At 43.1% G+C, this 14698-nt stretch overlaps 1 protein-coding gene across 1 annotated transcript in view; it reads right to left on the bottom strand.

The window, feature by feature from the left end:
* Positions 1–674: 674 nt before the first annotated feature.
* Positions 675–14698, bottom strand: part of AGBL1 (ATP/GTP binding protein like 1) — a 386927-nt gene continuing 372903 nt past the window's right edge. Inside the window, exon 23 of the mRNA XM_030579006.1 lies at positions 675–1918. Within this exon, the coding sequence (XP_030434866.1) occupies positions 1612–1918 (307 nt within the window). The 3' untranslated portion in view covers positions 675–1611. The remainder of the gene's footprint in view (positions 1919–14698) is intronic.

Here is a 14698-nt window from a genome sequence, read left to right as displayed (position 1 = left end):
AATAATAATTAATTAATAATAAATCTCATCTTGTATCCCCATACCTTACACTTTTCCATTTACTGTGCTGACTGTGACCTGAGAAACATTAGAGAGAGCAGGAGCTGCACATTCGTTGCCTGTGGTACTCTTGTACTGTTACCGATTTTTCCTTTTTGTATTATTACTTTATTATATATTAAATGTTTCTGTGACACAGGAATAAATGGTGATCCTTGTCTCTGCAAAGCCCGAGGCGCAGAGGTGAACAGTTAATTCTAATGCATAGCAAAGAGTTAGGATCGCAGAGTCAGGGCCACATCATGCTTTTCCTAATTTCTTCTATAATAAATGAGGAATCTCTACAAAATAAGCCTCTGCCTTTGCAGGCAATACTAGGAGAACTGAGCTATGTCCTGTTCTTGGGACTGTAAGAGATCATGTTGAGCCAGAGATGGAACTCAGCAATACACAAGGTCTGTTTCCAGCCCATCTATCTGTGGTCTTATTACCATTTCCTCACCAATTAGCCATCAGGCAGAATCCCCTGGCCTTCTTGAGGACTCCAGATTGGTTAGGTATCTGCATAAGGCCTACAAAGACAAACAGAGAGAGCACAACTGATCACAAATTTGAGAACAATTTATTTTGCCAGAATTCATTTTTAATGGAATTTTTTGTTTGTTTTTCATGAAATGGTTACACGTTTTCTGTTTCCTGATGACCATTTATTTTTTTGGTATCACTAGCCATCTGATTAAAAAATGGGTCAAGTTTGAACCCTTCAAAATGAAAGCGATTCCTTTTAGGAAACCATCTTTTCATTTTCTGATCCACTCTAACAGTGAGTCTGACTGTAATCTCCCTGGGACATGAACTGTCTTTGTGTGGTGTGTTTGTACAGCACCTAGTGCAATGCAATCCTGGTCAACCACCAGGGCTCCTTGGCATTACCATAATAGAGTGGTCCTCAAACTGGGGCTGCTGCTTGTGTAGGGAAAGCCCTTGGCAGGCCAGGCCGATTTGTTTACCTGCCGGGTCCACAGGTTCAGCCTATCGCGGCTCCTACTAGCCATGGTTCGCCATTCCAGGCCAATGGGGGCTGCGGGAAGCGGTGTGGAACAAGGGACGTGTTTTACTTCCTTTGTGTCCATTCTTGTGAACCATCCTTTTATCAAAAATCAGAATTCAGATACATGCAGCAAAAACTTGGAGCAATAAAATGAAACAAATATCTCAACTCTGGCCAAAAATCTTCCAAAAAAGATCTTTTTCTGAGATTTTCTAAGTCATGACAGTAAGGGAAGGAATTGGGGTGAAGGAGTCTTCTCCCATACCTTAGGCACTCAAAAGACCAACCATCATGACAATCTGCATGAAGCTACAGACAACTAAATTAGAGAAAGTGATTGCACTGGAGACGATGTATAAGAATGCCCTAAATCTTCACATTGCACCATATGGACAAGTGACTGCTCACCCTCCCTCTCTCTCTATATATTTTCCATAAACATAAAGTCAGTTTTCCATGCAGAACTGGGGCAACACATCTGGGAACAAAGCTGAAGCCGGCAAACGGGTAAAGAGGAGCAGTGACTCATTTGCTTATTGCTTGGTAAGTCAAAGCTCTGTTCACGCAGGGCTGCTTTCAAACTCAGCAAACACGCCGAGTGATGTTGATGGTAGCGGGAGAGCTTTGCTCTTGGTTGTTTGGTGGCTGGAAATGTAAAACCCTCCAAGAACGCTGGAGCTGCATGTCTGTCCCTCGCTGGCCCCCTCATCTTCCACCTCTCCTTCTGCTCTCAGGGAGATTTCCCGGATCTCTTTGTCTAGCTCAGAGAAGTCCCCTTCCTGGTCAGAGCAGCTGTCAGTATTGTAATCGACATCTTCCCCACAAGGAGGTTCATCGTCAATCTCCAGGCTGGTGGTGCTGCTGCTCCTGCCAAGGAATCATAAAAGAGACAGAATGTCAACAAAGTGAGGTGGTATTGTCTAGTGGTCAGAGCATGAGGCTAGGAGTCAGTACTCCTGCATTCTATTCCTGGCTTTGCCAGTGTGGCATCAGGCAAGCCATATCACTTCTTTGTTCTGTTCTCCCATCTGTAAAATGAAGAGAATGATATTTACGTACCTCTTGGGACAGATACATTATTGTTATTATTGTTTATACTGCACTGTAGACATGCCCAGTGCTTTGCAGACAGACAACATAGTGTCTGTCCTGAAGAGCTTACAAGGTTAAGTAAACCTTCTTAAGGCACAGGGGAGAAGAGACAGTATCCGGTTACAAAGAGATTGTTGGTTTAACCATCATCCCCATCCTGTTCTTTCCATATTTTGTGTGAGACCTAATAATCCATTTGGGTTAAAGTGCTGTGACATCCTTGTATGGTGCTCTGTATAAAGGTGAGTGTTATGTGGAAGAGGAGGAGTAAGCAAAAAGTAGAGGCTCCAGGGACATTGACCACAGGTATGCCAAGAACAAAGAGGGTTGCAGCATCTGAAGCTCTGTCATTTCAAAAGGGACAGGTCTTTTTTTGCAACCAGTCTTTGTGAGGCAGGGTCAAATTCAGAGGTGAGTCTAACAGAATCCACAGACAGTCTAAACTGGTGTCACTTACATCTTCTGTCTCTCTGAAAGTATGTGTCACACCAACTGAGGCTCCCTGAAGATCCCCATAGGCTTACTTAGCAATTTGCATTCAAGAATGGCCACAACTGTTCTATTCGTACACTTATAGACTCATAGACTCATAGACTCTAGGACTGGAAGGGACCTCGAGAGGTCATCGAGTCCAGTCCCCTGCCCTCATGGCAGGACCAAATACTGTCTAGACCATCCCTAATAGACATTTATCTAACCTACTCTTAAATATCTCCAGAGATGGAGATTCCACAACTTCCCTAGGCAATCTATTCCAGTGTTTAACTACCCTGACAGTTAGGAACTTTTTCCTAATGTCCAACCTAAATCTCCCTTGCTGCAGTTTAAGCCCATTGCTTCTTGTTCTATCAGTGGAGGCTAAGGTAAACAAGTTTTCTCCCTCCTCCTGATGACACCCTTTTAGATACCTGAAAACTGATATCAGGTCCCCTCTCAGTCTTCTCTTTTCCAAACTAAATAAACCCAATTCCTTCAGCCTTCCTTCATAGGTCATGTTCTCAAGACCTTTAATCATTCTTGTTGCTCTTCTCTGGACCCTCTATAATTTCTCCACATCTTTCTTGAAATGCGGTGCCCAGAACTGGACACAATACTCCAGTTGAGGCCTAACCAGCGTAGAGTAAAGCGGAAGAATGACTTCTCATGTCTTGTTTACAACACACCTGTTAATGCATCCCAGAATCATGTTTGCTTTTTTTGCAACAGTATCACACTGTTCACTCATATTAAGCTTGTGGTCCACTATGACCCCTAGATCTCTTTCTGCCATACTCCTTCCTAGACAGTCTCTTCCCATTCTGTATGTGTGAAACTGATTGTTCCTTCCTAAGTGGAGCACTTTGCATTTATTTTTATTGAACTTCATCCTGTTTACCTCAGACCATTTCTCCAATTTGTCCAGATCATTTTGAATTTTGACCCTGTCCTCCAGAGCAGTTGCAATCCCTCCCAGTTTGATATAATCCGCAAACTTAATAAGCGTACTTTCTATGCCAACATCTAAATCGTTGATGAAGATATTGAACAGAACAGGTCCCAAAACAGACCCCTGCGGAACCCCACTTGTTATACCTTTCCAGCAGGATTGGGAGCCATTAACAACTACTCTCTGAGTACGGTTATCCAGCCAGTTATGCACCCACCTTATAGTAGCCCCATCTAAATTGTACTTTCCTAGCTTATCTATAAGAATATCATGCGAAACTGTATCAAATGCCTTACTAAAGTCTAGGTATATCACATCCACCGCTTCTCCCTTATCCACAAGGCTCGTTATCCTATCAAAGAACGTTATCAGATTAGTTTGACACGATTTGTTCTTTACAAATCCATGCTGGCTATTCCCTATCACCTTACCACCTTCCAAGTGTTTGCAGATGATTTCTTTGATTACCTGCTCCATTATCTTCCCTGGCACAGAAGTTAAACTAACTGGTCTGTAGTTTCCTGGGTTGTTTTTATGAATTCACAAAGCTCATTTCATATGTTCTGTATTTAAAATATCTGAATGAAATATTTCTGAATGAATTGTAACCAGTAGACAGATGGCTGGGGGGAGAGAAAGCCTTTCCCATTGAATTCAATCTGGCCTTAGTTCTGGAAAGGGGGCCGGCTGGCTTGTGGGGGTTAGAAAACAGGATACAGTCCTTCATCTCTAGGTCAGCAGTTTCAAGCCAGCCCAGGTCAGGAGACTGGATGAATCAGGGGAACTGGGACACAATCATTTACTTCTAGGTCATTGGTTTTGCTCTGACTCAGGGTAGGAGAGTGGATTGCTTTGGGGGATTGGGAAAGGAATAACAATCTTCCACACTAGGTCAATGCTTCTAATCTGTCCCAGGTTGGGAGCAATGAATGGCTTGGCAGATGGACAATACATAGCTTTAATGTGTGCTCTGCTCATTTGCATGTCAGTTACCACAATACTTTTCCAGCTCTCAGCTGTCTCATCAGTTCCGGCATCTGAGGTTTTAGAACATGCTGAAGGTTTAGAGGGTTGCTGTTGGGTGTATGGATCTCTTTTCTCACTGGTCTTCACTCCAGAAAAATGTATGATTTTCCTCACTTTGAGCCTCCAGATCTTAATCGTGTATGGGCTGCTTTGCAAACAGAAACAAACACTATCTAGCAGTGCCCACTCCTTCCCCTGCTGATCTTTGACTTCGCTCACTTCAGGGTTGTACTGTATAGGGATTCTCCACAAGCTTAATAGGTCTGTGTAGCCTAAAAATAACTAAATGAAAAATTATGCACTTCTATAGTTTCTGGCTTCCCTTCAACCTTCCCTGAAATCTGGGTCAGAAGGAGCTCAAAAATAAAAGTGTGCATGTGATGTGGAAAAACCCACAACAATTGTTACATACGACTTAAAAATCATCTCAGCTTTCTGTGCAGAGGACGGCCAGAGGACTTTGATTTTTTTTTTGAAGTACACAGGAATGGCACAAATTACTCAGTCTACCATGACAGTATTCAAAAAAGAGTAAAACTCCGGGGAAATCAGACCCTTTCATTTTTAAACTATGCTGCTGCTTCTTTGTGATTGTCAAAATAAAGAAATAAAGAAATTTTTAAAAAGAAAAGAAAAAAAGACTGAATATTATTTATCCAGTTTCAATAAGTTTCTTGGATACACTGGAATTCAGTCACTTATGATGTAGTGATGGAACTTAGCTGCCCCCACAATGACTCAATCACCTGTGTTCTAGAGAAGAGACCCAGACTCACCTGCAGTACCTGTATATTCAAGAACAACTCCTCCCTCACCAATTCTGCGACCTATTTCTCTGTAACGTTATGATTTGTATGCACTTTTTCAGTTGATAAAAGCCCCATCAATATAGGCTATGGGATCTGTACAACTATCTGTTTACACAACGTGCAGAGTAATACTAACAGTGAAGATCGTTGCCCCAGTTCGAAACCCCAGACCTTGCCATAATCACCCCCAAACAGGCAAAAGCCTGAGGAAAGAGACAGCCCTTACAACATGTTCTCATAGTCTACAGACCCAGGCTCTGGTGAATCAAAATAAAAGCAAGATCCACAATCGATAACCTACCATTGATAACGCCTTGACAATAGCACTAGGTGTTCACATCTGGAGACTTATCAATGGCAGCAGCAAGACAGGACTGTTCCAAAGTCCGTTTACATCAATGGAAAGGTTCTCATAGACTGCCGCATGCTTCATCAGGCCCTATATGAGTAGCCAGGCAGTCTATCACATCAAACCAATGCACCCAAAGCCTTAGAGAAGTATGCCAATGATTTGATTTGCTCCCAGGAACAAATGTAAAATGCAGCTTTGGGATAATTGGTATAATATGCTCCTTGCAGCCCAAGCAATCGAGTGGGCATGCTTCTGAATTCTGCACCAGCTACTGCTTCTGAGTGGTGTTCCATGCTGTTATGTGTAGGTCCTTCCCAGTCAGTACCCAGCTGAAGATACTTCCAGTTGCACAGATCAGCTGAGAATGAGTGCATAAGGGCATGGCGACTTGTTAGAAAGGAAATGGAGCTTGGAGACAGTGGACCAAATTCTCAATCAATTACATGAGTACTGATTTGAAGTAATTTTTCTCAGATTAGTGCAGTTGCTGCAGGTTGGTAACCAAATAGCGGTGCCTAAGGATAATAGCAGGTTCTGGGTACTTCAGAATGTACATCTTCCTGCTTTTATTTCCTGGGAATTTTAGTGCAGGTGAAAGGAGACAAACTGACAGCCCTGGAGACTGAATTTCCCCTTCTCTAGCCACAGAGTAACTACAGCAAAGACAGCAGCAGTGATAGCTTCCCTACGCTTCCACCACTGATATATTCCAACCTAGACTTGGATAGTCCATCTCCGAGGGTCTGAGAAGTGTTCTGTCTCTGTGGGTCATTCAGTCCTTGGCTTCTTTGCTGGCCAACAAACAACTAGCACTACCTCTGGTAATAGCTATGGTGATTTGTGCACATGTTCACAAGGAAATAGACTGTTACCACTAGCTCAATTCACTAACAAATAGCAGTTAGATGGTACCAACATCTTATCACTACCAACACAAGCAATAATCACATAGGAGCTGAAAAGCTCTTTGTCGCATTGCCAGCTACTAGAACACCTTGCCGAGGAGGTTGTGAAGTCTAGGACTACAACAGGGTTTAAAAGAGAACTGGATAAATTCATGAAGGTTAAGTCCATTAATGGCTATTAGCCAGGATGGGTAAGAATGGTATCCCTAGCCTCTGATTGTCAGATGGTGAAGATGGATGGCAGGAGAGAGATCACTTGATCATTACCTGTTAAGTTCACTCCTTCTGGGGCACCTGGCTTTGGCCACTGTCGGTAGACAGGATACTGGGCTGGATGCACCTTTGGTCCGACCCAGTATGACCATTCTTGTGTTCTAATGCCCCCAAACGAGCCAATTCCCCTCACATCTCTCTGCTATGCAGAATTTTCCATCCAAGTAATTAACCGTCTATGGTTGGTGTCTTATACCACTAACAAAGCAATACAAATGGATCAGTTCAAACAAGCAGAATAGAGGTTCTTCGAAAAGATGGCAACATGTAGCCTGCTGGGGAGCAGGTTACAATCCCACTAACGAAGGGGCAAAAATGATTAGGATGTGCCTGCTCTCCCTATCACACAGCCCTGTTCCCTCAGGAGAGAATGCAAATCGTGAGACGTGATAATGAACAACTCTGGCGGCATGTATATTAGTGCACAGAGAACTTTTTTTTTTCCTATCCTATATTTTTTAAGGGCTGGAAAAAGCAAGAGATGAGAGACAGATTCACTAAAGAATAATGATTTTGTGTTATGGAAGGTAAACAGAAGGGAAAGCCGATGACATTACATTAGGGAACTCAAAGGCAAATATAGTTTATTAATAGCACTGAATGCTGACATGGTACAGAGGAAGCAAGGGGTTGATGTAGCTACAGAGGGCGAGCCACCAGCTATTACAATGAAAACATATGCACGTGTGAGCTGGCCTACTAATTTAAAACCTATAGCCCTGTCACCTCATCTACTGCAGCCTACAGGAATCTCGACAGCAATTTGCAACTTTATGATGTGATAAATAGAATTTCTTTGTTTTGATTTTTAATTTGCATATTTATTGAGATATGGCTTGATCTTAATTAGCTCTGCTTTTGTGTGTGTGCGTATTTGTTTATTTTCTGTGAAAAGGGAGCTTTGTGTTGCATGAAAGAATTCTGCACATTCAATGATTTAACACAGAGGGGGTGAAGGCCATCATTTCCCTTCAAGTCAACATTCTCTGGCTTTTCGATTTTACTCGGGATTGTTTCTTTCAGTTGCCTCCCACCCTTCATTTTAAGCTGCCGCCCTCGTTACATCGCAGCTGGGCACCAAACCTCAGAAGTCAATTGTCCTGCCAAATCCCACAAAAGAAAATATGACTTCTCATTCTTGTTGATGAAATACAGCCACACACTGTACAAGGAAGTGACAGCTGATCTATCGGCCCTGCAAACAATTACTCTTTACCTGCATGTATACATGCAGGCAGAAGGGGAAAAGAGAGCTCCCCAGGGCATTTCTAGGGATGTTGCAGTCACATTTTACTTTTCTGGCAGGTCACCCAGTCATCCCTATTTTAACTGACTGGATTAAAAGCAAAACATATATTATTGTCTACTGCTGGAGAGAACTGGCTCCTTGCAGATGTCCCTTTCACTCATTTGGTGATTTTCGTTTAGGTTTGCTCTCTGACCTTGAGTCTGACAGGACTTTCAGAGGAATTACTCTAATGAGTCAAAAGTAGCCTTTGAAGGTAGTAGAAATTTTTCTACTACCTTCAAAGAAGCATGAGCTGGACCACGATGGCTAACCACCATGACCAAGAATGGAGACTAGGAGGAAGAGTAGGGTTCATTACTGATGATAATTACGTTAATGGTTCCCCGTGGGGAAGTGCCAACAAACAAATACATCTTTGCATGCCTCAAGATGCATGCAATAGCCTCTCCGTGATCATATTGCCTTTGCCCTCATCCTCCTGCATTCCCTCAAGCCTTCCCTCTGTTGTCGTTTGTTCCAGTCCTGACCTATACTGCAAGCTCCTCACGGCAGGTTCAAGGCCATTATCTGCTCTGTAAGGAGCCAAGTACATCCATGACACAATATATGTCATACATACATTTAACCTAAATCTAATATAATTATTCTTCAGACTTGAGCGTGGCCATCCAAGAGCAGACTTCAGCCCTTAACATTTTCATGGAGTTTCTGTTAGGGTGTAAGCAGACACACTTGCATCCAACAGAGTCTTTAATTAAAGGACATACACTCCTGAAAGAAATACAATGCCAGAATTAGACCTTGATAGTTACTGAATCAACTCTACCTTTTGGGATTTGACTAATGGTCTCTTATCTTCAGCCTCAGCAATGGAATTCATTTTTAAGATCACCCCATTCCTTCCCTTTAATTTCCCTGGTTCCCCATGGATCTGGGTCAGACTGATCCATCTCTGTGTCCAAGGAGGACTGTTTAAATCCTCACAGCACTGAATGAGAGCGTCAGCTAGACAGCAATACAAGCTGTCTCCAGCACAGAGACCCATCTTGTTAGCCTGCTTTATTGCCATGGTTTAGATGACAATGATAGAACTCTGCCGGTTCCCATTGAATCTCCATTCCAGTGGGACACTTGTCCAGGACTTTTTACATCTTACAACACCTACTTAAAATGCTGAGCTGAGCCCTGGGCAAGCCAGGTGCCCTGGCTTTCAGCCCACTGCGGCCCATCCTGTGATAAGCACGCTGTGGCCTGGCAACATAATTCAGAGCTGCCTCAAGATTCTATTTGCTGTGGCTAAGCAATGCGTGGGCTCTTTCAGAGCACAGATTTCCTGCTGCATAAAGCCAAAGGAAAGGTGTAATTCATCGTTAGGACTTGTACTAATTAGTTTTTCAGGAGTTCCCATGGTAATTGCAGCCTGTAATGTTTGTAATTGATTTGGCAAGATTAAAAATGGATGCTTGGTGCACCAGTTAGATCAGTGTGGAGCATGTGAGGCTTCATCGTTTGGAGGGGAGGGGAGACTGTTCAGACTGGGGACACTGTCAATACAGGGACAGCATGCAGACTCCTAGCCTACACTGTCCCCTAATGTTAATTAGGGCTTGGGAAGCATTTTATTCTTACCTGTAAGCACTTATGATAGTCTTCTAAAAATGGGCCGTTTCCATCCTTCTTATGAGTGGGTTCTTAGCCGGTTGCTGTCATTGGTGCAGCAGGAAAGTAGTGCCTGCAAATCTCATTACATCCCTGTTGGGATGTTAAATAGCCTTGAAAGTCAAAATGGTGAGGAGAATGACGGATGAATTGGGATAAAAATTCAAACCAGGAATGAGAGAGACAGGCCAGACCAAAATCAGTTGACAAAGAAGATAATAGGTATACTGGTGAGTGGGGCAGGAAATATTGAAGGGTGAGAAAAAAGACTTCGGGGGTGACTATTTTAATTGTATATAATATTAAATAAAGTCCTCCCCCCGCCCAAAGATATATATAAATTCAGGTTGCCATTCCAACTCAGAGGTTCCAGTGACTTGAGCAACACTCTTGTGTATTACGACGCCATTAGAAGCCCCTTGCAGTGGGATTACAGCTACATTCTGGACAGGAAGGGAAATAGACAAGGATACTGGGAGTGTTTAAAGAATAATGAATTTATTATTTTGCTAATGTATTTATTACACTACTTGACAACCCAGGAAAGTCACAGTGGGATTGCAACACCCACCTAAATCATTAAAGAAAAGCAAATGTTCAAATCTATATAAAATTCTCCCTTCTCGCTCCCTGAGTATAGATAATTCAGATTTGGAAGCAATGGAGGGGAGAGGGAAGTGAATTGTTAAGGGAATAATGGATAGTCCCTTCCAAGGTTCAGAGGACAGGTGCCTGACAATTCTGGTGTTTCTCTAAGCCACTGGGTCTGCAAATATAGAAATGAAGTCTCCCAATGATAGCTTTTTCCATGGGTTTTTCCAGGACTTGCTATTTCTGATCAGCTGGATATTGCACCAGAGAAGCCTTAATTATGACCTTTCAGTGCTTCCAGTTCCTGCTCTGGCTAGACCCAGGAAGTTCAGGTGCAGAAGCAAAAATGTGTAAGAAAAAAAAGTTAAGTGCATTTTTATGAATATAAAGAAATAGTGCAGAGTCAGAAGTCGGGAGATTTGTTGATGTTGTTTGGCAGGGAGATGGTTGAAGGTGTGTGTAGTTTTCCTATCCTTTCCTATCCTATTAACCTATCCATATTGTAACCCAATATGTTGCCATACCCATGGTCTTAAAGCTTTGAACAGGGAGATAGGTGGGAGGTGCCCAGTGAGCAGATCTCTTTACAAAGAGGAATAGCGCATTAGTGCTTTGAAGGGGAGATTCTCCTCCCTATACACATTTCCAAGAGAAATGATCAACACTAAAAGAATGAATTGCAGCAGCAAGGCGACTCCCAGCACGGCGATGGTTAACTGGTACGTGTGCACAGGAGGGAAGCTCTCCGGTCCCTAAATCAGCAGGTTGCCACCAAGGTTACAGCAACTCTTCTCTGAAGGACAGGTTTGGGGAGGAGGGAGAGAAGAATTATTCATCCACATGAAGGCCACTGGCTTGATGTTAACCAAACTTTCTGCATGCCAAAGCTCTCCAGCCTGTTCTAGGCTGATCGGACAGACCAATAAATCTACATGTATCATTCTCCACCTCTGAGCCAATCCTTAAACTGGGCGGACAGAAAAGCCAAGGGCTCTAGGTTCAATCTTACGCGTGACTGTTAATTTCTTTCTCATGGAAAACAAATGTATATGTCAGTGTTGTGCTAACGTTGAATCTTTAACATCGCTCCCTTAGCTCTAGGCCAGCAAGCATTAATAAAACAAACCGACTTGAACAGATGCAAGTCAGCCGCTGAACAAAGAACCAAGAGGCTTGGTACTGATCCCCACAGCTAACTCATTTTCTTTCTTTTTTTCTTCTCCGTACTCTCTCTTTTTTACTCCCACTACATTTCAGCACACTGACTGAAAGACTACACCAGAGCATCTATGGGAATCATGTATTGCTCATCGTAGTGATGTGAACTTATGCTTTTCTCTGACATCATTCTTTGATATCCTCTTCCCACTTCAGGACAGCTAGGTTGGGCGAGTTAGCTTTGAAACACAGAGGACCTGATGGCAAACTTTTGTCAGTCTGGCAATGTGCACTCGGAGTGATAGCAACAGCACCACCATCAGTATGGCAGCTGAAAGCCGAACTGGAGTTCTGACTCCAGCATGGATCTCAGTTGCCAGGGTGCAATGGAGTTAGTCTCTTTCAGACGACATTGTGCTAAATCTAGATATTTAAGTTAATGTAGCTATGCCAGTTTACAGCAGCTGAGGAGCTGGCCCAGTCTGCAGAATGAGCAGCCTAAACCATTTGAATACCCAAACTCTGCTGGGGAGGTACCAACAAAAGCTTAATTTACCCATTCTGCTGCCACTGGGCCAGATTTTGAATAGTTCCTTAACTCCATGATTAGCTCTAGTGAAGTCTGTATCATCAGACTCTGGCTCATCACAAACTTGTAACATTCAGTAAAAATCATCACTAAAGAAAGCATCTGGGGGATGGAGGGTAGACAAGGGGGATGTCACAGCCTGGCTTCAGCCAATCAGAAATGTACAGTGCTGTGATTTCACCCCCAGATGTAGTGCTTTCTGAGGCTGTGCCTCCGGAGTCAATGCCATTTCCAATTTGTATGGACTGAACTGCTTGCAAAAACACGAGCCGTCAACTACCCATCTGAGTTGAACGTATTTATTAAAAAATATTGGAAACCATTAAGGCATTGAATAATGCTAGGGCTTTGGAAAATATGCTTTGGAGCTTGTATCAGCCATTTTGTTAAAATGTCTAGTTCCAGAACAGATTCTGTTAAAAAATGATGATTATGTTCTTGATATCACATAGTAGTCATCCCGACTGGGACAGTAAGATAATTAGATTTCTCATAATTGCTGATGGGTGCTTTTAGTAATTGAATCACGAGCAGAGTGTGTGAGGGGGAAATAAAGGAAGTTTAAGGATTTTGGCTTTGATGCTACATTTCCCTGCTTTCTAGAATAAAGAACGAAAGTCATTCAGGCTGTTCTAGGCTAGAGAGCCTCAGCTAGTGCAAATCCATGTGGCTTCATTGTCATCGCCCTCACTGAGGATTTGGCCCCATAGATTTAATTTCAAAATTCCACACACTGAACCCATAGATCTCTGAGTGGCTTAAAGGCTTTTGGGGTTTTAAAAGCTACGAGATTTAGGGTGGCCAAGACATTTAGGCTATGTCTATACTGCGGATGATTGTCTCCAAAAGTTATGCCACTTTAATTAAAGAGTTTTAATTAAACCACTGCTGCATGTCCACATTCTGCTCCTTATGTCGACAGAGTGCATCCACACTAGCAGCTCTTGCATTGACACAGAGAGCAGTGCACTGTAACTATCCCACTGTGCCATTGGCTGCAGGATGTTTTGGGAAGGGTTTGTAATGCCTCATGGGGCAGGTATACTGTCAAGCAATGCAGGTTTCTCAATCCCACCTTTCCATGGGCATCCTATTAGATTGGCAGCTCCTTTTCAACTGACGTGTGCGGGGGAAAGGGGGAGAGTGTGTGACAGGGACTGTGTGTGTGTGTGGTGGGGAGACAGAGACAGTGTGTGTATTGGGAGAGCGTGTGTCGGCATGCTGTCTCTAAGCTCAGACAGCCACCAAAAGCAACCAATCCTGAGGCAGGGGGAGGGGGGACATCCCCAACATCAGCCCCCACCTCCCTCCATGACAGCACAGTGGTCTCGCTCACACACACACTGGCTCCTGCCTGCCTGCCTCTGTGTTCATAGTGTGGGAGAGAGCAAGAATACTCTGTTCCCAGAGCAGAGCAGCATGCTCAGCTGTCAGAACTTCAGGGAGCCTTGAAAAGGGAGGGGTGCATGCCTGCAGGGCAGCCCAGTTCAAAACAATAAGCAGAGCAGTCACGGCAGGCATTGTGGGATACTGGGGGAAGCCAGTTCTGGCGATATAACAAATGGCAGCATCTACACTGATGCTTTGTTGTTTTAACTTTGCCACAAAAAGCGTTAATGCCTCTCATCGAGGTGGTTTTGTTTAGTGGCCGAAAGTGGCATTGCAGTGTGTACACCTCCACTGTTTTGCCGCCAAAAGCTGCCCTTTGCCAACAAAAGTGTGCAGTGTAGACAAGGCCTGATGGACTGAGTTTTAGAAGCTGCATCTCTATTTTGTGCCCCAAGTTTTGCAGGAGTGAATAACTTCACGTGCAAATATGTGCGGGTGAAACTGATGCCATGCAGATGTCTCACTACCTGATTGCACGAGCAACTAAGGCAAATGACTAAATTACATCCATTGTACCTACAAATATTTGCACTACAAATACTTGAATTGCAGGTGCAGAACAAATGGGAGGCTGCTTTGAGGTCCCTTTCAAAATCAGCTCCTGAAAGTGAGAAAAGCAGCTCTATGGATACTGATTTCTCTTTGTGAGAGAGTCTTTTCTGTGATAACCATATTTCCTCTTAAAAAGGCTTTATATTGCCTTGGAGTTCTCAGGATGAATCCACAACAAAACTGCCAGAAATGTTGCCCCAGAAGAACTTCTATTTTATTCTGTCCTATATAGATTCTTATACTGTGCTCATAATTGTAGTGTCTGAGCACCACCCAACAACGTATGAAACAACATGACTAATATCTAACATGTTTTGTTCTCTCACCGTCTCCCATGGGTAAGAAGTATGTACAATGGAGTGATGTGTGCATGTGTGTGTGTATGTATATACATACACACACACATATATGTATATATAAAATGAACACAGGATCAGAAGAATGTGCCTTGCACTGGGAGCAGAAGGTGGTCAGATTTGTGATGAAAACACGAGGTCTCTGCAATCGAAGACAACTTTAGAATTAAGGATGCAAATATTTAATTTTCAAGGATGCAAATATTTTTAATTAAAAAATG

Source organism: Gopherus evgoodei, chromosome 10 (genome assembly GCF_007399415.2).
Source record: "Gopherus evgoodei ecotype Sinaloan lineage chromosome 10, rGopEvg1_v1.p, whole genome shotgun sequence".
NCBI classification, from domain to species: Eukaryota; Metazoa; Chordata; order Testudines; family Testudinidae; genus Gopherus; species Gopherus evgoodei.
Note: the sequence above shows the minus strand (reverse complement) of the source record. Positions and strands in the feature narration are given on the sequence as shown.